At 38.9% G+C, this 26,374-nt stretch overlaps 1 protein-coding gene across 2 annotated transcripts in view; it reads left to right on the top strand.

The window, feature by feature from the left end:
- The window catches only part of Smc6 (structural maintenance of chromosomes 6), a 59,841-nt gene that overhangs the window by 18,235 nt on the left and 15,232 nt on the right, over window positions 1-26,374 (top strand). For both annotated transcript variants that reach the window (XR_008220130.1, XM_052745887.1), the window contains exons 9-23: window positions 2,245-2,364; window positions 2,458-2,556; window positions 6,861-7,007; window positions 7,398-7,486; window positions 7,660-7,824; window positions 8,339-8,517; window positions 9,186-9,390; window positions 12,128-12,242; window positions 12,555-12,715; window positions 15,215-15,350; window positions 16,621-16,701; window positions 17,861-18,031; window positions 20,157-20,294; window positions 22,917-23,062; window positions 25,277-25,402. Coding sequence is in view for 1 of the 2 variants with exons in the window: in XM_052745887.1 (XP_052601847.1) it covers window positions 2,245-2,364; window positions 2,458-2,556; window positions 6,861-7,007; window positions 7,398-7,486; window positions 7,660-7,824; window positions 8,339-8,517; window positions 9,186-9,390; window positions 12,128-12,242; window positions 12,555-12,715; window positions 15,215-15,350; window positions 16,621-16,701; window positions 17,861-18,031; window positions 20,157-20,294; window positions 22,917-23,062; window positions 25,277-25,402 (2,078 nt within the window). In the remaining variant the exon portion in view is untranslated. The remainder of the gene's footprint in view (window positions 1-2,244; window positions 2,365-2,457; window positions 2,557-6,860; window positions 7,008-7,397; window positions 7,487-7,659; window positions 7,825-8,338; window positions 8,518-9,185; window positions 9,391-12,127; window positions 12,243-12,554; window positions 12,716-15,214; window positions 15,351-16,620; window positions 16,702-17,860; window positions 18,032-20,156; window positions 20,295-22,916; window positions 23,063-25,276; window positions 25,403-26,374) is intronic.

Raw genomic sequence — 26,374 nt, 5'->3', positions numbered from 1 at the left:
GGATTTAACAAGGCAACTCCACGTAGTTAAAGGGAGGTTTATTTTGGGGTAACTTACAGCCAGTAAAGGGGTTGGTTACAGGATCCAGAACAGGTGAGGTGCAGTCCAGTGGGGTTCTCTGGAGAACTCTGACTTGGTCCGCCATCCAGCATCCAGGATCATGAGAAACCACGAGGGCCAGCAGGGATGAATCTCAGGTCTTAAGGGCTCCCATCTCGGCCACGCCCCAGGGGTAGGTCATAGGTGGTAGGCTTGGCAGTTACTGGCTGCCTCACTGAGGCAGTGCTTCAAGGTCAAAGCTGGAACAGCTACCCACTAAATTAATTTCTATAATTAGGCATTTAATAGCTGTAATTTTGTTTTGTAACAAGGGATATGTATGTCTTTTTCCTCTGTTAGACTAAACGAGAAGATAAGGCTGTATCTTATATTTCATATCCCTTGTATAACTAATTGGTTGTACAAGGTATCATCGATTCTCACTATAAGTAGTTTAAAATGTTAATATAACATTTATTTTGTTGGGTACAAACTGCAAGGTGATGTTAGACATAGTATGCGTTTATAGTAGATGTCTCATCATATCAGCAAGATATTAACATTTTTTTAAACAGCCAGTGGCTTGTTAGCTGCTGTCAAGTCATATGTTAATGTTTTGGCCACCTGGCAAATTACTTGAATCTTCAGTTTTTAAATAACTTCTACCAGTCATGCCCTGTTTCATTCTGTTTTAAACAAAATTTTGAGTGGCTTTTATGTTGTCTTAATAGGGTTATCAAATAGGAAGTTGGTTATATGAATTAGAAGTGTAGGCATAAAATCGGATCTTGATAACATTTTGAGTCCAAATATGTAAAATATTTTATGTAGATCACTAGGAGAGCAGGAAAGGCAGACCCAAGCCTGAACTATGAGAAGAGGTCACGGGAGCCATATAAGACAAGGGAAGAGAGATTTGAGAAGGAAGTGGTCATGGCTGAGAGACGTAAAAATTGACAGAACTTTTCTCTCTGTTAAGTTGCAGAGTCTCACGGATGTTTTTGGCAGGGGCAGGTTTCAGTAGTGAGAAAAACAGGAGTTAGGAAATGGAGCAGATACAGATAGTTTTCTTGAAACTTGGTGAGAAAGGAGAAATGAAACTGTAGGGTCGGAGACGACCTTTTAGATAACTAGGCTGCCACCTCCTCTCTTCTGCAGCAGTCCCTGCAGATAGCTACTTTAGGTTTGTAGTAAGAATGTTGAGAATTGTTGAGTGTTTCCATCTGCTGACTGGTATAGGCTCTGAAGGCAGAGGCAGGGAGGAGAATCAAGGAGGCAGGGAAAGTAGTCAGTTGGAAGGATTTGGCAATAGATTGAAAGAATTTTAGCAAAGGGAAGATAACTTGGATTGGATAGGGAATCAAAGTAAGATTACAGTGGGGCTTGGTTGAATACAGAAAATGACTGAAGGGGACTGTCCACACAGGTGTAAAGAACATGAGGTCTGGGAGCCCTGTAATAACTTATTCTAATGACATGATCTTTTGTATTTGTTTCATTTCCTCTTAAAAGAGAATTAGGACTTGTTTGCTTTGGGGGAATCAATTCCTTCTCTTTCCGGTATCTTGAGTAGTTTTTGGGTACTTGTTATGCTTTGTCTGAAGATTAGGGGAATTAAGAGATAGGGATATTTAGATAGGAAATTAAGCGGGAAATGAAAAGGAAGCTTGAAGACTTGTGTGGTCTTGAACCTATAATCCTTTGCTTGTAATATTTGATCATTTTTATAGTGCATAGCTTAGCAAAATTATTGTACTTAGCACCACTGTACCAAAAGACTAAAGTATTATGTGGTATTTTGATCATGTTCTGACAAATAAAACTTGTTTGGAGTCAGAGGGCGTTGCTATCCACTAGCTGAGCAAAATTAACCACAGAGGTTTTGGAGGACTAGATAGATAGGACAGGAAGTAGTAAGGCAGAGCGAATTGAGATGTTGGCCTTTTTGGAGGAAAGAATGGAGCTGGTAGGGAGGACTGGTGGCTTCTCTGCTTCTCTGATCTTTTGTGCTCTTACTCCGATACCTGGCTCCTGAATTTTTATTGATAAGAATAATTAGAATAACTTGTCACTAAAGTCTTTTACTTTAATGAAGTCATTTTCTAACAAGCTGTTGTGTAGTACCATTTTAGGCCTTGTTTTAAATAACATATTCACAAAATGTTTCCTTCTGTTGTTTGTAAAAATATCTGTTTTTCTTTTAAGCGACTTACTGAACTAAAACGCCAATGTTTGGAGAAAGAGGAACGTTTTCAAAATATTGCTGGTTTAAGTACAATGAAGACTAATTTAGAGTATTTGAAACATGAAATGGCTTGGGCAGTGGTAATTTTCACTTTATTCATCTATATTAATTTGTCACTTTCACAGACTTTGTGACTGTTCTTTGTAATAATTTTGTATATGATTGTATTTCAGGTCAATGAAATTGAAAAACAATTGAATGCTATTCGAGATAACATCAAAATTGGTGAAGAACGTGCTGCCAAACTTGACAGGAAGATGGAAGAACAGCAGGTACTTAGGGGCTCTTCTTACAAGGATGTAGTTAGTTAGGTCATGAGATTGCTGGTGCTGGTTTTGACCCACAAACCACCTGTGTATTATCCGTACTTAAATCTGTTAAACTTGAACCAGATCTGTACTTTTCCAAAGACTGTGTAGCAGCTGCAACTGTTTGAAACAGAATTGTATTTGTCTGTAATAATCCTGTCTGAGACTTGGCTCCTGACTTCTCATGCATGTGGACAATAGGACTTTGTTAAGGAATTGAAACATAGAACCCTTGAGAAATAGGGAGGTCCCGAAATAACTGTCAGGTAGATTCACCTTCAAGTTAAGTATTAGTAAACCGAAGAAATTAGAAGTGAGAACTGCCTAGAGAAACTTCAGGGTCCTGTGACTCATGATCTAGACTCTATATTTCCTATTGGTAGCGTTTGTATTAGATAACTTGTTAGGTCTGGTCAAGTGTAGTTCAGTGGTTTTAGTATATTCACAGGCTGTGCAGCTGCTCCATAGAGCTTCCTGCATTGTCATGCTCAAGGTGGATCTTTATAGGGAGAGCTTCTTAAAACCTCTCCACTCCCACCCCTTTATCACCTGCATGTAGGTACATAAATATGTTTGTAAATCAAACAGTTACTGACACTAAATCATAAAGGAATTTCAGTTTGTCTTTTGAGACAGGGTGTCTCTCTGTAGGGCTGTCCTAGAACTAGACCAAACTGGCCTTAAACTCAGAGATCCTCTTGTCTCTGCCTCCTGAGGGCTGGGATTAAAGGTATGCACCATCACTGCCTGACAAAGGAATTTATTTTAACATAATTCTTTGGTGAACATATAATTTTACTTTAAAGACTAATGCAAATTTATATACTAATAAGATGGGTGTACATTTTTTTTAACATAAAGAATTAAAGCTGGGCGGTGGTGGCGCACACCTTTAATCCCAGCACTCGGGAGGCAGAGCCAGGCGGATCGCTGTGAGTTCGAGGCGGGCTACCAAGTGAGTTCCAGGAAAAGGCACAAAGCTATACAGAGAAACCCTGTCTCAAAAAACCAAAAAAAAAAAAAAAAAAAAAAAAAGAAATGCTAACATTTTGGGCTGGAGAGATGGCTCAGAGGTTAGGAGCACTGGCTGCTCTTCCAAAGGTCCTGAGTTCAATTCCCAGCACCCACATGATGGCTCACAACCATCTGGAACAAGATCTGGTGCCCTCTTCTGGCCTGCAGCCATATATGCAGGCAAAACACTGTATACATAATAAATAAATAAATCTTTAAAAAAACAAAAAAAGAATTAAATCTTTAGCTCAGTATTTGATACTGTGTGACATACAATGTCTTTAATGTCTTTTTCAGAGCTGATGTTTTAGTTTTATAATCATCAGTGTTGAGAATGCCACTTTATATAAATACGTAGTACAAAGTACACTATGAGTACCAAGTAACAGAAGGCTTTTAGGCTAATTTCAGAAATAGTTGGAAATTCTATTTTAATCTCAAGGAAGAATTTTTTAAGCATTATTTTGCTTTTGGAAACAGGAGGATTTCTCTGTGTATCCCTGGCTATCCTGGAACTCGCTCTGTAGATCAGGCTGCCCTTAGAAATCCTCCTGCCTCTGTCTCCTGAGTGCTAGGATTAAAGGTTTGTGCCACCATGCCGGGTTTAAGTAATGTTTTGATGTTCTTTTGTTTTTATGAAACTGGAGTTAGAAACTCAGAGCAGTTTTTAAAAGCAAAAACATCCTAACACAGTAATAATCCAGAGATAGAATAATTTGATACAAGCTATGGAATGATGGTAGGAAAATACTAAAAGTCCTTATTCTCCTTAATTAAACCATTATGTTACTCTAACTTTATCTATATAATAAAAATAGTGCAGTTCATAACATAAAACTCTCAGACCTGAGCAGAGGTGTGTTTTAGGCAGGTTTGTGATTGTTATGTGACATAATGGTGTATATATAGTGCAGAGTGTTCATACTCATACTGTGTTCACAACCAAGGCTGCATGTAGTGAAGGTGCATGATACAGCATGGGCAAGTACTCCAGGAACACCTTGAATTCTTTATGAATTTGATTTTCCTTTCATTTTTCGTCATTCCATTGCATGCTATCACATGGGTACAGTTCACTTTAAGAAGCAGTGCTTTATAAGATGGTCTTCCTCATCCTACTCCGTGTGTCATTGTGGATTACTTATGTCTTAGTATTTTATTCTCCTTTGCTTAAGGAATTTCTGCCCCCAAGCATAGTGATAGTTTAGGATGTGATCTTCCCCAGCTTACTGCTTCTTGTCTGTCTTTAAGACAACAGATGTCTTTACTTTTAAGGCTTCTGTTGTTAATCCATCTATGGAAGCGAATAGTGTATTTGCTTTGTGATCTCTGGGCAAGGTTTCTCACTCCCTCTTCAGGTAATAAATGGAAGTTCAACCCTTGCCACCACTTGTAGGTGGAGTTTTCTTTCCTGGCACCAGTTCCAAGTACCCTCACAGAGGCTTATATTAATTACAAATGCTCGGCTGATAGCTCAGCCTTATTACTAACTAGCTCTTACAACGTAACCCATTTCTGTTCTATGTGCTGCCCCTGAGGCTTTTACCTCTGTTCCATTTTGTGTGTCCAGCTCATTCTGTGTCTGGCTAGCGACCCTCTGACTCTGCCTTCTTCACCCCAGCATCCTTAGTTTGGTTGTCCTGCCTATACTTCCTGCCTGGCTAGTGGCCAATCAGCTTTTTATTAAACCAATCCGAGTAACAAATCTTCACAGTGTACAAAAGGATTATTTCACAGCAACCACTCTCAACTCAAATTTTGTTTCTGACATAATAGTCTATTTTTTTTTTCTCCAAATATGTTTATCCTCTTAGCCTTATTTCTCAGCTTGTTGTAGAGGAAATTTTTAAGAACTTTCCTTCAGAGGTATTTCCCAGTCTAATAATGAAACCCAATTTGAGTAATAGATGCTCACCTCTTTTTCAAAAGTAGTTGTTATGAAGAAAGCTGTAGGGCTTTCTTCTGTGTAAGCACTTTGGTATTTCTGTAGTAAATTATAAACTTTTGGAGGGTAAGGACTATCTTACAGTTATAGTTATATCCTTCCTACCATTCATCTTTTTAATTTTTAAATTTATTTGTATGAGTGTTTTTCCTACATACATGCTTGGTGCCCATAGATGCCTAAGAAGTTGTTGGATCCCCTTGAACTGAAGTTACAGAAGGTTTGAGCTGCCGTGTTTCTGTTGGAAATTAAACCTGGGCCCTCTGTAAGAGTAGCAAGTGTTCCTAAACTGCTGAGCCATCTGTCCAGTCCCATTCCTACCATTTTTTATGCAGCACTTTTGACACGACTTTATTATTGTTTGTAGACTGACATTTGATACATTCTCTGAAGAATTAGTATATTATACAAACTTTAAATTTTTGTTAGCTTGGAAACCATTTTTAGCCAGGCAATGGTAGTGCATGCCTATGTCCAGGCACACTTTAATTAATTACCTTTTCTGTTGCCAGCACAAATGCTTCTTTCTCTTTGAACCATCCTGATGTTTCCTGGCATACCTATAGTTTCTTTTTCTATGTTTTCATAATTATACCTAGATATATTCTACCTAGTATCCAGTTTTTGTGTGTTCTCTGTTACATTGTATCTTTTTTTAATTTTTTTCATTTAAAGACATTGTTTGTATACTCAGAGGATATCATCTATTGGGTAATTAAATGGATCAAAATTAGTATTTTTATGTAACTGTTTGAATGCCTAATATCTTTCCTTTTAACTTCAAAGGCTTCATCTCATTTATTTACTTGTTTTGTGTGTGTGTGTGTGTGTGTGTGTGTGTGTGTGTGTGTGTGTATGTGCGTGTGTGTACACGTGCACGCACATATGTAAGCTGTGGCATCCATAGATAGATGCCTTGGGTCATGCCAAGAGGTCAAACAGCTTAAGAGAGTCAGTTCTTGCTGGGCGGCGGTGGCACACGCCTTTAATCCCAACACTTGGGAGGTAGAGCCAGGTAGATCTCTCTGAGTTTGAGGCCAGCCTGGTCTACAGAGCAAGATCCAGGACGCAGAGAAACCCTGTCTCAAAAAACTAAAGGGGGGAAAAAGTCAGTTCTCTTCAGCATGCTGGTTCTCAGGTTGAACTTCGGTTGTCAGGATTGGCAGTGGGTGCACTACCTGTTGGGCCATCTCACTTAGCCCTTACCTGATGTCTTAAAATTAATTTTGTTGGAATGTGACCAGTCCATATAATTTTTGTTTTTCTTGTTATTGAAGAAAAATAACTAGAGTGATTTTTTTTCTTAAAGGTCAGACTTAATGATGCAGAAAAAAAGTACAAAGATATTCAAGATAAACTAGAAAAAATTAGTGAAGAGACAAATGCACGAGCACCAGAATGTATGGCATTGAAGACAGATGTCATCGCAAGGACAAGAGCCTTTAATGATGCTGAGGTGGGGGAATCTATTAACTTAGAATATCAAAAAACACTGCTGAGCATAATGACTGTTTTTCTTGTCTGTTAACTATTTTTTAAAGTAACGTCTTCCTATCTGGATCAAAATAAAAATGTGTTCACTCTTTAAAAAATGTTGTTTCAACTGGGCGATCATGGTGTATGCCTTTAATCCCAGCACTCTGGAGGCAGAGGCAGGTGGAACTCTGTGAGTTTGAGGCCAGCCTGGTCTACAGAGTGAGTTCCAGGACAGCCAGGGCTAAACAGAGAAACCCTGTCTCAAAAAACAAAACAAAACAAACTGTTGTTTCAAATGGTCATGGGTGTGCTTGGATGGAGTGTGTATGTATTTCTACATGTTACTAATATATATTTAATTTTTTGTTAGGTTTTGTATAACCGCTCCTTAAATGAATATAAAGCATTAAAGAAAGATGATGAACAGCTTTGTAAAAGAATTGAAGAGCTGAAGAAAAGGTAGTCCAGTTACGTGGCATTTCCATAGTCACCTCACTGTGTAATGATTACGCACTGGGAGTGGTGCATCTTCTATGTTGGTGTTAATGAAAGTTCTTTACAGTGGTTATGCCTTTTAAATGTTAGATTTTATTTAACCTATTTTTGTGCTTTTGTTTTGTTATTCTCCTTAGCACTGATCAGTCTTTGGAACCAGAGCGCTTGGAAAGGCAGAGAAGGATATGTTGGTTGAAAGAGAAAGTCCAGGCCTTACAGGACCAGGAAAGTGCCGTCAATCAGGAGGCTGCACAGTTTGAGCAAGCTATAGAGAAGGACAAACAAGAACATGTCCGAATTAAGTGAGTTCACACCTTCCACTTACTGGAATATTATGTAGTTTTGCTGTTAGTGTGAAGAGAAAATAGCTTTTTCTATGATAGGAGTAAAGAGCCTTTTGACTTCATCTTTTTTGAGTCGGGGTCTCACTAAGTAATCCTGAATGGCATGGAAAGCTCAGTGCAGCCCAGCTTGACCTCTATCTCACAGATCCACTGCCTCCTGAGTGCTGGGATTAAAGACCTATGCCACCATCGTGAACTGATGAAGATGTATTAAACTTCTTTTTCTAACACTTTACTCGTACATTTTGACAATCTGGGATTCTCATTCCATTCCTGTTGCATCATTTTTAATGTGTGTTTTGAGGACTGCTGACTATTTTTGTCTGGTAACTCAGTTATTTGTAAATTTTAAAAAATCACATTTTTAGCATAGTAGGGTTATTGGTTAACATGGAAATATATGGAAAAGGCCCTAATATTTCTGTATAACTTAGCACATAATGTCTTTCCTTTCTCTGCTTTTGTATTTTAGGAGAGAAGATTTAGATGTGAGGCATACACTGAACTATAATCAGAGACAATTGAAAGAACTGAAAGATAGTAAAACTGATCGACTAAAAAGATTTGGTCCTCATGTTCCAGCTCTTCTGGAAGCAATCGATGATGCTTACAGACGGAGACAGTTTACTCATAAACCTATCGGCCCTTTAGGTATTTGCCACTGTTATTGAGAACATCATTAACTTGAGTTCTTAGTTCGAGGAAGTAGTCTATTTAAACTAGCTGTCTGGTTATGTATAAGCTTGAATCACACCAAGCGGTTTGGGCAGTGGTGTGGGATAACAGCAGTCTTATGTATCTTGTCCTAAGCTCTTAATCCTGCTCTCCCTGTCTCTGCCTCCTGAGTCCTGGGATTACAGGCATGTGCCACCACCCCTGGCTCACATTCTTCAACATAATGAGAAAATCCTTTAAATGTCTGCCTTTCCTTTTGTTCTTTTAAAACAAACTGAGAAGAGAAAGATAACTGGGGGTAAGAATGTTAATTGATTATCAGTCTGTTGACATGACAGTGTAATACAGAGACAAAACAGAAGCGGCATCCCTCTCAGATCCGTATGCTCCTTATGAAGTGTCTTCCTTCTCATTTGTTACTTGATTTAAACAGTGTGATTTCAAAGTTTGTGCTAATGTTCATTTGTTTCTACTTAGGGCTTCAGAAACATTTTAATCACGTTCTTCTAGGGACTGATCTCTCTGCAGAACTATTGCTTAAATATTTATGAATCTTATAATTTTTTTTTTGGTGTATGTGTGTGTGTGTGTGTGTGTGTGTGTGTGTGTGTGTGTGTGTGTGTGTGTGTGTGTGTAACTTTTAGGTGCTTGCATTCATCTGCGGGATCCGGAGCTTGCTTTGGCCATTGAATCTTGCTTGAAAGGACTTCTGCAAGCCTATTGTTGCCATAACCATGCTGATGAGAGAGTGCTTCAGTCATTGATGAAAAAATTTTATCCACCAGGGACCTCTCGGCCACAGATAATCGTTTCTGAATTTCGGAATGAGGTATATGATGTGAGACTCAGGTAATCAGATAACTACACTGTCTCTGGTTTTGCTTAATTATGTGCACAATTAAAAAGATATTTCATAGGATGCTTAAAGAACTGTGTTTTCCTCTCAAGGGGACAGTAGCCAAAATTCTTTTACTATCTCTGGCTAATCATTCCACTCAATAATAGAGGAATTTGAGCTTGCACAGTGGTATGCACCTGTAGTTCCAATTATTCAAGAGATGTTTTGAACCAAGGATCTAGAAACTCACTGCAAAATTTTTAAAAAAGGTGAAACAAAATAAATGTATTGAGTTCCAAGATTGAATTTTGAAATTTCCTTTCCATCTTCACTTTCATCCTAAATCCCATTTCTGATTCTTTTGTAAGTCTAATGCTACCTGATTCATTTTTGAGTAAATTTGTATACAAACACATAATTGCCTTTGGTTTTTCTAAGCATTACTAAAATTAGATCATAAAATATAGGTATATTTCTGAAGCTTGATCCTAATTACTCTTACCAAATAAAACCAGGAATCAGATATTGGGTTAAAAGCTGAAAATCCAGAGAAGCAAAGGAGCAGCCATAGTCCCTTCTTACTTCCCTCTGCGAGTCCTCCGACCGAATGGGCGTCTCCACTCCCTTACATTGTTGTCTCTGCCTCCCTAGTGCAGGGAGTAAAGGTGTGCACCATTACCTGTTTCTCCTTTAGACTGCTAGCCTTGAACTCCTTCCTGATCTTCCTGCTTCCTCCTCCCAAGTGCTAGTATTAAAGGTGTATGCCACCACTGCCTCTATGGTTAACTACTGATTAGCTCCACACTCTGATCTCCAGGCAAGCTTTATTTGTCAGAACACAAAAGATCACACAGAATAGTTCAAATGAGGGATTCATTAAGTCATTTGTTAATGTGAGACAGGAGATAATAAAGGACCAGTCCTTTAATGAATTTGTCTAAGGATAGAAACGCTTAGTTGCTTATGTTGAAAATGACCCAGTGGACTCCCACACCTGAGCTGGTGACCTGCCTGCTCAATGGGTGCCATATGGGGAAGCTGGAAGCTGTTCTATAAAGTTGTGTGAGGGAGAGCAGCTCCTTGAATCTGTTTTGGTGTTCATTTTAATTAAGGATTTACTTCATTTTTAACTATAATGGGGTAGAGTGTCTTGTGGTTTGTACAGAAGAGTTCCTACAGAACCGAAAAAGGGCGTTTGATTTCCTGGTGCTGGAGTTAAAGGTAGTTGTGAGCCACTTGATGTTGGTGCTGGGGTCCTGTAGAACGGCAGGCACTGAGCTGTCTCTCCAGCCCCCCATTAGTCCTGAACAGTTACATGGACTGCTCTGTGATCTGCCATGGGGCCTGGTGAAGGGGAATGCTTATCACTGCCCAGCTGGCATGTTGTTTTCCAGCCTATGTGTTTCCAGAGACTTAGCAATCTATAGCAACTCTGCCTTACAGTGTACTGTGGAAGGGTGTGAAGGTAAGCTAAGTTTGTGCAGTATACTGCTAATTTTCTTGGATAAAATGAGTTCATGTGCTGAGAATGAGGACATCGAACTGGAGTTGTAGGAGGCATGGAAATTATGCTGTTGAAAAGTCTAAACCAGCTGCTGAGAATCTTTGAGGAAGTTGAATGATACTCCACTTAAGATAGAAAACTTTGGTAGCTGCAGGGGTTTTTGTTAGTAATACTTCTCTGTAGATGTCAGTAAGAATGTCTTTATTTTTATTAAGACTGAAGTGGAGTGTGTGGGTGTGATGAGGAGAGAAGCAGTTGAGGATACTGCTGAGAAATTATTTCAAAGAGAATGGAGCCTGGGAGAAAAGGCAGACCTGCCTGGCTTTGTGAAATATTCAGGCCTAACAGGTGTAGCCTGGGAGGAATAGTTTTGGTAAGACTGAAAAATACAGAAGTTGTAGTTTAGTCAAAAAGGTCGGGGTGATGGCAAAGTAGTGTTCTGATATGATAGGAGTAGGTTTAGTAATCTTTAGCCGACTTAAATGTTCTGAAGGGGATGTGTGCATATGTGTGTTGAAGAACTTTGGTTGAAAATTAAATATAACTGATATATTTTAATGTAAAAAAGCAATTAATAGAATGTCGACTATATCAGGTACTTAAGATGCATTTTATTCATTTATGAAAGGATTGTTGGTTAGTGAGTTCTCGGGACCAGCTTGCCTCAGTGATGGGCTTGCATCCGTGTCCAGCTTTTTATGTGGATTTCTGAGGATTTGAACTCAGGTCCTCCTGCTTGCAAATCAGGCATTCTTGATGAGCCATCTCTGTGAGATAGTTACTCAGCTATTTAAAATGTGTTTTTGTCAACTAATTTTTATCTTTGTGTACAGTTAGTAGAAATTATACATGTTATAATCAATTTTGAGTATGATGGCTGTGAGTCTGGGTTCCAAATCTGTATTGCCTACTTTAAATTCTAACCTGGCCACTTAACTATCTTTAGGATGTTGAGGAACTTGTTAAGCTCCCTGGAGCGTCCTCATCAGAAAAAATAGAGAGGATATGTTATAGTGGTTGTTATGAGATTACATGAGCTCGTATTTTTTTTATGTGCTCAGAACAGTGTCTTCACACACTGTTTAGTGTAATTGTTCAGTAAATAAATGGATCTCTTACAGACATATCTTCAGATACTATCAGATATTTCATATTCTCTATAGTCTACTTACCCATTAAATTACATAGTTTTTCTTTTTTTGTGTTTAAAGTTTGTTAAGTTGCCCTCTCCCTCTGTCTCCTAGAGCTGCTTACCATCCAGAGTTTCCGACTGTTCTGACAGCTTTAGAAATAGACAATGCTGTTGTTGCAAATAGCCTGATTGACATGCGGAGCATAGAGACCGTGCTGCTGATCAAAGTAAGGCCAGTGGTTCATAGTCTTTATGCCGTCTAAAAGTCTTCATACTCAGTTTTGTCTGTCGTGCTGTTATCTCATGGGAAAATCTATGGGGTGATACAGAGTTGGTTGGTTTGTGCAATTTGTTCCCTAAGGGACCTGTCACTTTTGGCTATTTATAAAGTATTTCATAAATACACTATTATTTTGAGAATTATTGCAATGTTTAAATAAAAATACTTGAATTTTCTTACCAGTAGATAAAATTTTTAAGTGTATCCATCAGAAATACTTTGGCAGTGTTTTAAAAATGTACTTTCTTTTGTATTCTAGAATAATTCTGTAGCTCGTGCAGTCATGCAGTCCCAAAAGCCACCCAAAAACTGTAGAGAAGCTTTTACTGCTGATGGTGATCAGGTTTTTGCAGGACGTTATTATTCATCGGAAAGCACAAGACCCAAGTTTCTAAGCAGAGATGTGGATTCTGAAATCAGGTTTGAATTAAGTTAGCTTCACTGTATTGTTCCCACTGTCTCCTTTGGATTCCATTTTCTTTAGTAGCGTTCCCTTAGGGGTCACTTCACAGAAGAATTGAGATTGATCTCAGTGTTTGGTCTTAAAAGCTTATTTAACTAGATGTGGAATTCAGCATTCATTTTGACAACAGTATTGAGGTCTAAATACACAGAGTGTCCTCAAGAGCTGATCTACTTAGTGTCACCTGTCCACAAGCTGTAAGGACACTGTACTGAGAGCATAACTAATGCTTGCTTGGGTAGCACTTGTACTGAAATTGGAACAGTACAGAGAAGACTAGTGTGGTTCCTGTTAAAGGGTGGATGGCAGATTTGAAGCATTCCATGTTGAAGAAATAGAGCTGTACCACTGCTCACTATTGAGTCACAATGATTGTTTTTCCTTAGCAAGAGTCCAGCATGCTAAGCTACATTCAGCCATAGTCTTCCTTATTTGTCTCATATATAGAGTTACATTGTTTGAGAGAGCAAAAAAGTAAGTTGGTTAACACAATTAAAACATAGGCCTAGAGCCAGGCGGTGGTGGTGCACACCTTTAATCCCAGCACTCGGGAGGCAGAGGCAGGCAGATATCTGTGAGTTCAAGGCCAGCCTGGACTACAGAGTGAGTTCCAGGAAAGGTGCAAAGCTACACAGAGAAACCCTGTTTTGAAAAAAAAACAAAAAACAAGCAAACAAACAAAAAAACTCATAGGCCTAGGAAAATAGGGCTGGTAGAGAAGATAAATTGAGAAGTTACACCAGGAGGTGGTAGCGCATACCTTTAGCCCAGGAAATGGTGGGGTGGGACAGAGGCAGGTGGATTTCTGTGAGTTAATGGCCAGCCTGGTCTACAGTGCTAGTTCCAGGACAGCCAGGACTACACAGAGAAACCTGTCTCCCAACAGAAAAACAACAAAAGAAAAAATTGAGAAGGTACAAAAAAGATTTGTGTCCTTAATTACATAGAGAGGTTTGCAAAAAAGAATTTTTGGTACCATTGGTATCTTGAGTTCCCAACTAAACTAATTCTGATTGATGAAGTGATGGCTTAGGCTTGTGTTAGTGACTTAGAGTATGTGTAAAATAAATTATCTTAAGATAAAGATCTAGTGCTGGTGCCGTCCTTGCTGCTTGGGAGACTGTGACAGAAGGATCATTAATTAGTAGAGTCCTGCCTATTATGTGTGAGGTCTTAGATTCATCCTCCAGCACCACTACAAAAGAAAGCAAGCTCTTGACAGGAGGAAGAAAGGGCGTCTAAGAAAGTTGAGCCAAAGGAAAAGGAGTCTAAGTTACTTGCATATTTAAGGAAAGGAGGGTTGTTGATGTTTCTCATTATCAGATGTTGAATAGTTTTCATGTGACTATTAAAGTAGCATGAAGTTACTACAAGGTTTTGGTTAAATAAAATTTCTTGATTAGCAGTAGAAAAAGGTTGGGAAAAAACCCACCAAAGGAATATTGTGGCTCTTGGTTTAGTTTTTCATCCTGAAACAGTCCTGTTAGGAAAGCATGCATGATGGTTGAGCAGGCTCTCAGGGTGATCACCTGTGTGGTGTGGAACTGCATGGTGAAACAGTTTGATAGACTTCGCTGAAGTCTGCTGCAGAGTGTATGCTTTCATTTGTTCCTTCAGACAACAAATGCTTAGTTAGCCAGAGATGCTCAGAAGGGATGGGTAGTTTATACAGGAATGGTGCTATGGAAAATAACAAACTGCAGTCCAGAACTAGGGATTGATCACTGGTTTGGAATACACTCATCTCCCACAAGCGACTTGCAGCCTTAGCTCTTGCTTGGTGTCTCTTATTAGGTAACAGATGTCTTTTTCGTGTGTGAACTAGTAAAGCAGGACACTGACTGCAGCTTTTGCTGCATTGCTGCGGAGACCCTGATGGTTTGGGCATCTGCCATCCTTGTTTTCCATCTCGTGGTCCTCTTTTCCCTTCAGTCTCTGCACACTCTCAGTATTTTTTCTTAAACAAGAATTGTTAAGCTAGTCTTGAAATCTGTTGTCTCCACCATGTGTGTGCGCACATGCACCCATGCATCACCCAGTTGACCTCGCTGGTAAAAACATTCTTCCAGAACCACATTTGCATTCCTATAGTTGTGAGGACATAAAGTATCTTGTCCTATTCATATTTAATGTTGCATATAGTCTGGTTGTCTTCTTTTTGAGGGGTTGAGTTGTCCTGTTTCTGGCTCCATTTATGTTTGTACATAATTCCTGGAGAATAGAATTCATATTATAATATTTGCTAATCAAATAAATAAAACTTAAGTTTAGATGATCTTTTGACATTTCTACTAGTATTCACTAATAACTTGGTAACTTCTTAATTTAATAGGATTATAGAACTGGTTTGATGGAATAGGGTTTTGTAAATAAGTTACTACAAATAAACTTTTTTTGTAAGGGAGCAAGATATCTAATATAAGAGTTAGTTTATTGTTTTTTTCTTCTCTATCAAGTGATTTGGAGACTGAGATTGAAAATAGAAAGACCCACATAATAAATCTTCAGCACCATCTGTCTGCCCTTGAGAAGTCTATTAAACGAAATGAAGAACTTCTTAAAAGGTGCCAGCTACATTATAAAGAAATAAAGGTAAAAATAATTAATAGCCTTTGGTTATCCTAACTTAGCCATTTCAAAGTTAGTTGTATAATTTTGTTATTCATGTTCTTCAATATTTTGGCCTCAATTCCCTTTGTTTTCTTAGGAATTACTATATTATATGTTATATTAATTAGCATTTCTTTTGCTGTGATAAAATATCATGACCAAAAGCAACTTGGGGAAGAAAGGTTTTGTTTCCAGCTTAAAGTTCCACATCACAGTCCATCATTGAAGGAAGTCAGAAGGAACATGAGGCAAGAACGTAGAAGCAGGAGCTGATGCAGCAGTCATGGAGGAGTGCTGCTTACTGTCTCTCCTCATGACTTGCTCAGACTGCTTTCTCAGAGCACCCAGGACCACCAGCCCAATGTAGCACTGCCTGTGGTGAGCCGGCTCCTTTTACATCAGTGACCAATCAAGGAACTGCGCTACAGACTAGCCTACAGGCCAGTCTCGTGGGGGGGTGTCTTAATTAAGATTTCTTCCAGATGGTCCTAGCTTATGTCAAGTTGACGTAAAACTAGCCAGCACAAGTGTGTTGTATCTTATCAGTACTTAAAGTTTGCTGTTGGTTTTTCTGTTTTGTTTTATCTTGGCTTTTGGGGGTTTTTTTGGAGACAGGATTTCTCTGTATTACCCTGGCTGTCATGGAACTCACTCTGTAGACCTGACTGGCTTCAGATTTACAGAGATCCACCTCCCTCTGCTGCCCAAGTGCCTGGATTGAAGGCATATGCCAGCACTGCCTGGCAGTACTTAGAGTTTTTAGAAATGAAAATAAAATTTTGTTGTTTTGATATGTTAGGTACAGTTGTAAGCTACCTATAAATTTGAAAGAAAGCATTAGTAAAAATGATGGATAATATTACAGTGATTTTTCAGAAAATAGTTTGACTACATGGACTTCTAGACCTTCCAAGGAATTATTTGGGCTTTTGGGAAACACTGGACTTTTAATCTTTCAATAATTTGAAACATTCGATACTTTAGAGAAGTATTTTCTCTTATCGACTCAATAGTGTGGTTATTTTGAATGCTAAAGTGGATTTCTTGTATCTTTGCATAGACACAGATTAGTAGTGAGAGTGATCATGGTGGAATGCATGTGCACACTCACCCCTTTGGTTCATTTTATACCAATATATCCCCTTGGAGGATGTTAGATCCTGCTACATTATAAGCATAATAGAGCTTTGTCGTTTAATATCTTCTTCCAAGGACTTTGGTTTTTATTAAATTTTATATACTTCCTTTTTAGATGAAAATAAGAAAAAATATTTCTGAAATTCGGGAACTTGAGAATATAGAAGAACACCAATCTGTAGATATTGCAACCTTGGTAAAGTACTTTTCTTCAGTTTAAATGTTAAAGGGTAAAACTGTAAGTTAGCTTCTTGGCTCGCAGGTCTCACTTTTTCAAAGATCTTTTAATTGCAGCTATTCTTAGTGATCACCCTCACCATTCATAGAATATATCGGATTCTACCTGGACTGTGGCCTTATAGAGTTCTCAGTGTTCTGTGTATGTGACTGCATCCTCAGTAGTGTTTTCTTCTACTGCATACTGGTAAACATTAGCAAAGTGTGCGTCTCAACAGCATACCGAGAGCACCTGGCGTTCCCTGACTTTGGAGCCAGAGGTCAGGACTACCTTTCCTGTCAGTCAAGGTTGATCTTGGATTTCTTTCTCTAGGTTCCATCTCTCTCTCTCTCTCTCTCTCTCTCTCTCTCTCTCTCTCTCTCTTTTTTTTTTTTGAGACAGGGTTTCTCCGTGTAGTTTGGGTGCCTTTCCTGGAAATCACTCTGTAGTCCAGGCTGGCCTCGAACTCACAGAGATCCATCTGGCTCCGCCTCCTGAGTGCTGGGATTAAAGGTGCGCACCACCACCACCCGGCTTCCATCTCATTTTTGGCATGTTTTTCTGTATTTAGATTTTTTAGCTATCTGTTCGATAACTTTTTCTGGAGTACAACGAAGAATCACGTCATTCACGTCCTACGTATTGAGTGGCAGCGTGTTCTGTACAGTAAGCACTGAACAAACAGGAGCGGTTCCTGAGCTGCAGAGCTGCCTAATGAGGGTTGTTGAGTTTTAGTAGTAGTCTTGTTTTCTGCTTTTTATTGACTGATTGATAAACTACGTTTTATAAAGGCATAAGTTATGTCTTAATTTCCTTTTACTAGGCCGACACCACATTGTCGCAGAATACATACTCATTAACACTAAGTACGTTTTGAAAGGAAGCAAGTTGATGAAATAAATTACACTTTTGTTATAGTTTCAAACCGAATATTGTTTTACTTGACTGCTAGATACCATTCCTTTTGAATCTTTTTGCCCTACTTTATACATTCCCATTTAAGTATGAAAACATTTCATTGTTTGTTTGTTTTTATCTGAGCTCTGATTTTTCCTGTTGTCCTTTCCTCCTCAGAATTGCTCCTTTCTGTTTGTTGTTGGGTAACTTGTATTTCACTGTGTTCTTTAAATGTCACCAGGAGGATGAAGCTGAAGAAAACAAGGTCAAAATGCAGACGGTTGAGAGAAACATGGAGCAGCAGAAAGAGAACATGGAGAATCTCAGGAGTCTAAAACTGGAAGCCGAAAACAAGTACGACACAATTAAATTGAAAATTAATCAGCTGTCAGAGCTGGCAGATCCACTTAAGGTATGTATGCAATTGTTAGTCTTTGTGTTACATCTTAGTATCCAGCAAACTCATTGAATCTTGTCTTAAAGAGCCTCACTGGTTAGTTGTAAAAAATCATGTAAATTGTTGAATTAGGTCAGTTTATACAAAATATTCTGCTCTTGCCTTAGAACAATAAACAATTGGATCAGAACCTCTTTGTCCACAGAAGCAGCAGAAGTAGGGATGTCTTTGGATACCTGTTTTTGGCTCATCTTTCCTGTAGTTGCTCGTGGATTAGCAGCTGTGAATGCTGTGACTCAATCTGTTGGTCAACAGTTAGATTTGAGGCTGATTTTTTTGATGTGTTATGAAACAGGGTCTCACTGTGTAACGCTGGATGGTCTTTTACTAACAGGCTAGTCCTCCTCTGCCTGCTGAGTGGTGGAATTAAAGACATGAGCCACCATAAATGGCTCTGGGCTGATGTCCTTGACTTTTATTTTTAGCATATACGGTTTGTGACTAGATTTAGGGAAATAAAATGAACTGAATTAAATTAACTATTTATAAAGAAATTAATAAACTGAATTTCAGGCTTTGTTTGGTAGTTGTGTTATCCTGTATCTTACTGTCAATGCCATTTGAATGAATAATTTCTATTTCCAGAATTTGAAATTTTATTGATAAAGCATGGTTCATTGGTGAATGAACTGATTATTGGGGTGTACAATTTAAACATTAAGGTAGAAGAAAACCAAAAAATAATATTGACTAAGATAAATGAAAAAATAGATCCTACAGAATACATACAAAAAACCCAAGAATGAAAAATGAGACAGTTGCCGGGCGGTGGTGGCACACACCTTTAATCCCAGCACTCGGGAGGCAGAGGCAGGTGGATCTCTGTGAGTTCGAGGTCAGCCTGGTCTACAGAGGGAGATCCAGGACAGGCACCAAAACTACACAGAGAAACCCAGTCTCAAAAACATAAACAAACAAACAAAAAAGGAAAAGAAAAATAAGACAGTTAATATTTTGTTTTAAAATGAGAAAAGAAATGAAACTTGTAAATGTCAAAATTTGAAGAATAGGTAAAAATAGAATTTTGGTCTTAAGAATTGCAACAGTGAAACTACAATAAAAGTAAGGAAACATTTAAAATCTTACACACATAAAGAGTGAACAGTGTCCCTTAAAATAGTAATATATTAATAAAATATTAATATATTATAATTAATTAAAATATTAATACATTAATTAATATAATTAATTAAAATATTAATCGTGGCGTGCTAAAGCAGAGTAAAGAAGGAAAGTTAACAGATGTATTATTTACCCAGGAGACTAAAATTAGGAGAGCACAGAGAGCAAGCTGTGTTTGAGGCCTGTTTGTCTGTTCTTGCGCTTTGTCTGTGGTGCAGGGCTTCCTGTGTGCTAGCTGTGCAAGCACTGTACCCCGAGTTTTCGCTCTGCTTCCATCGTATTCTCTTGTACTCTGAGTTCTTGAGTTCTGTTTTCAGTTCTTGGTGCCTAATAGCTAAGATCAAGTGAGCCCAGGACTTGGGAGTTCTTAAGCAAGCTCAATAAAGGGCAATAAGAATTTTTTTGTTTTTTTCCGAGACAGGGTTTCTCTGTGTAGCTTTGCGCCTTTCCTGGAACTCACTTGGTAGCCCAGGCTGGCCTTGAACTCACAGAGATCCGCCTGGCTCTGCCTCCCAAGTGCTGGGATTAAAGGCGTGCGCCACCACCGCCCAGCAAGAATTTTTTTGTCTTGGCTCTTTGCCTTGCCTTCAAATCATTGAAAGGTAGGAGCTGAGTTCTTTGGTAAACCTACTTGTAATCAAGTACTAGCCGGAAGTTTTTCTTCCTCCTCAGAATGTTACCCTAGCTATCAGTAACAAAACCAAGATGAATTTTTAATGAAGTAATTGAATTCCTAAGGTTCCCACTGTAATATGTAAGGAGTTGCCAAATAAAGTGTACTTGGGAGTATACTCGGTGTTAAAGGTGTGGTGGGGAGATTGTGGGTATAGTCATTGAGATCTTGGCAGATAGATTCTTTTCCCTCGCTAAAAAGTGCACTGGGCCCAAAAGCCCCAGAGCATCCACCCCACTGTTAATGATCCTTTCTTTATAGATTATGTTATCTTTATTGAAACAGGATGAATTAAATCTTGCTGACTCTGAAGTGGATAGCCAAAAACGAGGAAAGCAGCATTATGAAGATAAACAAAAAGAACATTTGGATACCTTAAATAAAAAGAGAAGAGAACTTGACATGAAGGAAAAGGAGCTACAGGTTAGCCAGTGGTTTGGTTTGCTTTTCCCTTTCAAATTATTTTATCTACAGCTTTAATCATTAAAATTTTTGTAATTTTTTTAGCTTTTATTATTATTTTTACTTTTTCACTGAAAATAGCTTTTTTTTTCATACAATATACTTTGATTATGGTTTCCCCTTTGCTAACTCCTCCCAGGTCTTCCCTACTTCTCCCACCCAGATCTACACATTTTTTTTTAATTATTAGAAAACAGACATCTAAAATAATAATAATAAAAACAAACGAATCAGAATAGGACAAAACAAAAAATAGGAAAAACACAAGAAACACGCACAGATGCTGAGACACACATTCTCACACACAGGAAACCCGTAAAGATAAACTCAGAAACCATAGTGGTCTGTTTGGTGTCGGCCATCTGCTGCTGGGCATGAGACCTGCTCCTAAGTGTGGTTTATATACCAAGTAAAGTCCATTGGAGATTGTCATTTGTGGTTGGTTATCATTTGGAGATAGCTTCTGGGTTAGGGATGGGGGCTTATGTCTCAGCACTGGATCCTATCCAGCTTAGACCTTTGCAGGCCCTGTGCATGTTACCAAGTCTCTTGAGTTCATATGTGTGTGAATTCTGTTGTGTCTGGAAGGCCTTGCTATTTTGGTGTTCTCTAGCCCCTGTGGCTCTTAGAATCTTTTTGCCTCTTCTGCAGTTCCTGAACCCTGAAGGGAGGGGTTTGATGAAGACATCCCATTTAGAATGGAGTGTTTGAAAGTCTCTCTCTCTCTCTCTCTCTCTCTCTCTCTTTCTCTCTCTCTCTCTCTCTCTCTCTCTCTCTCTCTCTCTCTCTCTCTCTCTCTGCACATTGTCCAGTTGTGGGTCTCTATTTGTTCCCATTTGCTGTAGGAGGAAGCTTCTCTGATGATGGCTGAGCAAGGCACTGATCTATGAATATAGCAGAATGTTATTAGGAGTCATTTTATTACTGTATCCTTTAGCATAACAATAGTATTTGATTTTCCCCCTAGGACCACGTCCTATCTAGTCTCAGGTGCTTGGCCACTGGGCAGTGCAGAGTGTGGGTTCCTTCTCATGGAGTGGGCCTAAATTCCAATCAGATACTGATTAGTTAAGTTCCACTTTTGTGCCGCCATTTTACTGGTGTATCTTTCATGAAGGTCACTATTGTGGATTGAAGGGTCTGTAGTGTTTACATTGGTGCTTACCTTTCTCCTCTGATAGTGTGCAGAGTGTCTTCCAGTACCATGAACACTGGATAGTTGTGGTGAAGATGAAGACTCTGGGTTAGACTTTCCATGTTCGGTGATTTTTTTTTTTTTTAAGGTACTGTCTTCAGCAGTAGGTCCTTACCATCAGTTCGTGGAGAGCAGCCAGTAGCCTTGGCAGTAGCCTGGGTTTGGAGGTTTCCAAGGGGCCTCTTTGGCCAGCAGTTTGATTAGATGTAACCCATTGCTGGAATTCGAGGTTTCATTTGGTGGCAGGTAGTGTCTAGCTGGGGCTTGTCTCCCCTGTTACTTAGTGATTCTGTGTAGGTCTTGCATATCTGTATATATTTTAAGAAGTGTCTGTTGGATGAACTGTGAAGTACTAGGCTTCCATAGGAGGTTTCCATCATGTTTCCTTTTGGTTGGTTCTCGGTCCCCTCTTCTCCCTCATCTCTGCTCTCCTTTACTTACCGTACTCTGCTTCTGTCCTTCCTCTCACTTTGCTGTGTTGTCTTTCCCACTTCCTAAGAGCCCTTTCCTCAATGTCACGTTTCTAGAAAAAAGCAAATTGTCTTGAGTTTTTGTTTCCTACAGAGAAATGGGCTTCTGTGAATTGGCAGGGGAGACTTAGTGTCCCTCAGAACGTGAGGACTTAACTAGACCAGGTTGTCTGCTGTTGTGTCTCAGCAGTTGAGAAAGTGGCTCTCTCAGTTGAGGGCATGCCACCACTTAATGTCAGGACTGTGCCTCTGTGTCACTACGGGGTGTGCTGGCTGTGCCTGTTCACAGCTGAGCAGCCACTGTTTGAGGCAGTAAATTGAAGACAGTCTTGTAGCCAGAAGAGGTGGACTCCATCTTTGCTTTATGTCATAAGGAAAATGAGTGGAACTCTTAATCTGTTTCCATATATGTTCCAAGCATAATATAGCACATTATGGTATAAAATAGATGTTATATGAGAAAATACTTAGCATTTTTTCATTGCGTATAAATAAGATGGTCACTTTGTGTTTTCCATCCCTCTGTTCTTCAGAGTACATCCTAAAGAGTACATTTCTAAGGACACTTAAGTTTATTTCTTCAACGTGAAACATGGATAAAAACATGAATAATGTGGGTTGGAGAGCTGGTTGAGCAGCTAAGAGCATATATACGATTCTTCTGCAGAACCTGAATGTCATAGTGTTCACAGCTGCTTGTAACTCCAGCCCCAGGGGATCAAACGTCTCTGGCCTCCACAGACATCTATACTTACGTGTATATAGATACATACATAATTAAATATAATAAATCTTTAAAAAACACTGATAGTAAACACATGTCGTAAATTTAAGTTCATTTTATTTTGCATATGTATGCAGAATTAGTATAGTGAATTATAACAAAGAACATTTTTAAGATCTAAATATCTTTCTTAGGAGAAAATGTCACAAGCAAGACAGATCTGCCCAGAACGGATAGAAGTAAAAAAATCTGCATCAATTCTAGACAAAGAAATTAATCGATTAAGACAAAAAATACAGGCAGAACATGCTAGTCATGGAGATCGGGAAGAAATAATGAAGTAAGTGGTCATTAATTTTCTACTTTAGTGTATTATCCATAGCTGTTACTAAGACAGAATCATTTTATATGTAAATTGAATTTGGATGAAGGGGGGTTACTCTCAGTATGTAATTGTACTAAGTAGTCTGTTAGATGGGCATTATTAACAATGAACAATTCCTCATTACTAAATTATGGAAGGACATTTTAACATAAATGCAGTCTGTGTTACAAGGATCATATGGACAGGAGAATACTGAGCTTCATTAGTGGTCAAGAACCACAGTCAGGGTAGTCAGAAGAAGCCTTTCCGTATGCATGAAAACAGATGCAGTGAGGTTAGTCACTGACAGTCTAGGTCATTGAGGTCTTGGTGAAAAGGGTGGTCTTACATTACTGATGAGAAGGAAGGCTCTATGAGAATTAAGAGGACCTTATGGTTTGGCTGTTGTCTACTACCAAGACTGGCCGGCCAGTCATGGAATCTTCTTTAGCCTTCATTTCTCCCTTTACATAGAGTACAGTTAGGGTAACTTAGGGTTTGTTAGGAACATCAAATGAAAGAATCTATAGTAAACAGAATCTAGAGGAAACCTAGCTTATAGTTGTTAAAACTCTTGAAAAGCCTTTCATCGGTATGAATCAAAGTGCTTTAAGGAATATTTGTTGCATTTTTAAATGAGTCACTTCTTTTATATTGTAACATAGTCTAAAGTGAGAAAATACTATACCAAGCCCCTTATATAGGTATTTTTTTTAAGTGTAAAGTTAACAATAGTACGCAGTTCAGAAGAATGGTTAAGGAATAGTAAAATTATAGCTTTTCTACAAAACCCTTTTTTATGTTACAAAAGGCTGAGAAGGGGTTCAGTAAGATATTTCAACAAGTAAAGGCACCTGCTGCCAAGCCTGGTGGCATGAGTTCCATCCCTGGGACCCATATCATGTAAGGAGGGAACTGAAAACATAGATTATCCACTAATCTCCACATGTGCTGTGGTGTACATGCAGATACACACAATAAGTAATTAATTTAAAAAGCAAGATTGAGAAAGTAAGTGATCTCGGCTTCATTTTCAAAACAATGGGGAGCAGGGATCAGACTATTAAGTTTCTGGAGGCAGTACATCACACTTTAAAAAGTTTATATATAAACTCCATGATTTGGCTGTAGATACCACTCAATAGTAGTATACTTGCCTGTCATACCCAAGGCTCAGGGTTTGGTTCTCTGTGCTGCAGTTATGTATATGTGTATGTATGAATGAGTTGGTGAGGGAGAGTGACTCGGTATAACATTCTTGATGTGCAGTCACAGTGTCTTGAATTTGGATTTCCTGTACTTTTGTAAACCTGGTAGGGGGTGGCTATCTGTCACCAAGCACCTGGGCCAGGTGGGTCTCCAGTGGGCCAGCCATCTAGACAAATAGGTAAGCTTCAGATTTAGTGAGAGGATCAGGCTATTGGTTTCCCTTCCATTGTGGCCTTTTTTGAGAGCCATGCCTTCCTTCCTTCCTTCCTTCCTTCCTTCCTTCCTTCCTTCCTTCCTTCCTTCCTTCCTTTTCCTTCCTTCCTTCCTTCCTTTTCCTTCCTTCCTTCCTTCCTTTTCCTTCCTTCCTTTTCCTTCCTTCCTTCCTTCCTTCCTTTTCCTTCCTTCCTTTTCCTTCCTTCCTTTTCCTTCCTTCCTTTTCCTTCCTTTTCCTTCCTTCCTTTTCCTTCCTTTTCCTTCCTTCCTTTTCCTTCCTTCCTTCCTTCCTTCCTTCCTTCCTTCCTTCCTTCCTTCCTTCCTTCCTTCCTTCCTTCCTTCCTTTTCTTTCTTTCTTTCTTTCTTTGCTGGAGGTGTTCCAGTACTGAGCTTGTAGCCCTTTGTTCCCTTGTTGACATCTGTTACTAAGAAAACCTTCTGGTGTGAACCTTTTAGTTTGAGAAAGTGTCATTTTACTAGCGTTTTCTGAGATGGGTCACCCCTGAGCTTTACCTGGCTACGTAGGCGCATTCTTTTTCCATCTCACTGCATTTTCTAAGGCTTGGGTTTTATTCTTTCCCTTCACGGTTGCACTGTCTCTCTTCTGAAGCATCATTCTTTGTGGGGATGTACTTTGATAGAAATTCATGGAGTCAGCTGTTCTTAGGCCCTCTCAACACTACTTTCCCCTCTCTCTCCAGGAAAATGTATTTGAGACTTTACTTGTATGTTTGTATTTATTCACTGAAAACATTTTATTCACAATAGGCAGTACCAGGAAGCAAGAGAAACCTATCTTGATCTGGATAATAAAGTAAGGACTTTAAGAAGGTTCATTAAGTTACTAGAAGAGATTATGACTCATAGGTACAAAACATATCAACAGTTTAGAAGGTAAGTGCATTTTAAAGGTATATCTCTTTTTGTATGCTTTCACATTATTCTATATGAATAATAAAATCCTTAGATCTTTCCTCAGTCCAGCTGTATGAGATCCTGTGGGTACATGATCCACATTTAGAATCTGTAGTTGAATCAGAATGCTGATTTGAAAGGACCTGAACAACAAACTCACCTAGCTTTTCCACTGTTAGGTAGCCTTTACTAGATAGCTCTCAGACACCGTTTATTGCTTAGTAGGTCATTTGAGTGGGAACTTAGTGGTACTGAAGCAATTGATTTTACTCTTGGACATTGTATGTTACTAAGGGAGATTGAAGGGCCTCTTAAGACAGTATCTCAATTACTTTACCATGATATAGCTCCATGATTACAAACTTTGTTTTATTTACTGCACTATCCAGTGTTTATAAGTGTGCTTGAAATGTAGCTGGTGCTTGATATACATTGGTTGAATCAATAATCAAGGAGACAAGCTATTAATAACATACCTGTGGTGTTTTGAAAGAAAATGCCTCTCAGAGGAAGTGGCACTATTAGATGTGTGGCCTTGTTGGAGGAGTGTGTCACTATGGAAGTGTGTTACTGTGGGCTTTGAGGTCTCATATATGCTCCAGCTACACCTACTGCTCAGACCACTTCCTCTTGCCTGTGAGTCAAGATGTTAAGGACTCTCAGCACCTTCTCTAGCATTGCGTCTGCTTGTGTGCTGCCTTGCTTCCCTGCCACGATGATAGTGGACTGAACCTCTGAAGTGTAAGCATGCCACCACAATTCAGTGTTTTCCTTTATAAGAGATGCCATGGTCATGGTTTCTCTTCACAGCAATAGAAACCCTCACTAAGACAATAGTCAAAGATGCACGGTCTTTGATAGATAGATCCCCTACTTACACTACAAGAAGCAGAAAAAAAACTGGAAGACAATGATAGGGGATATAGCTCTTAATATCCTTATTCCTGAGCA

The sequence above is a fragment of the Peromyscus californicus genome, unplaced genomic scaffold, assembly GCF_007827085.1.
Source record: "Peromyscus californicus insignis strain IS unplaced genomic scaffold, ASM782708v3 Scaffold_1__1_contigs__length_55948999, whole genome shotgun sequence".
Lineage (NCBI taxonomy): Eukaryota > Metazoa > Chordata > Mammalia > Rodentia > Cricetidae > Peromyscus > Peromyscus californicus.
This window is presented reverse-complemented; position numbering and strand designations above follow the sequence as displayed.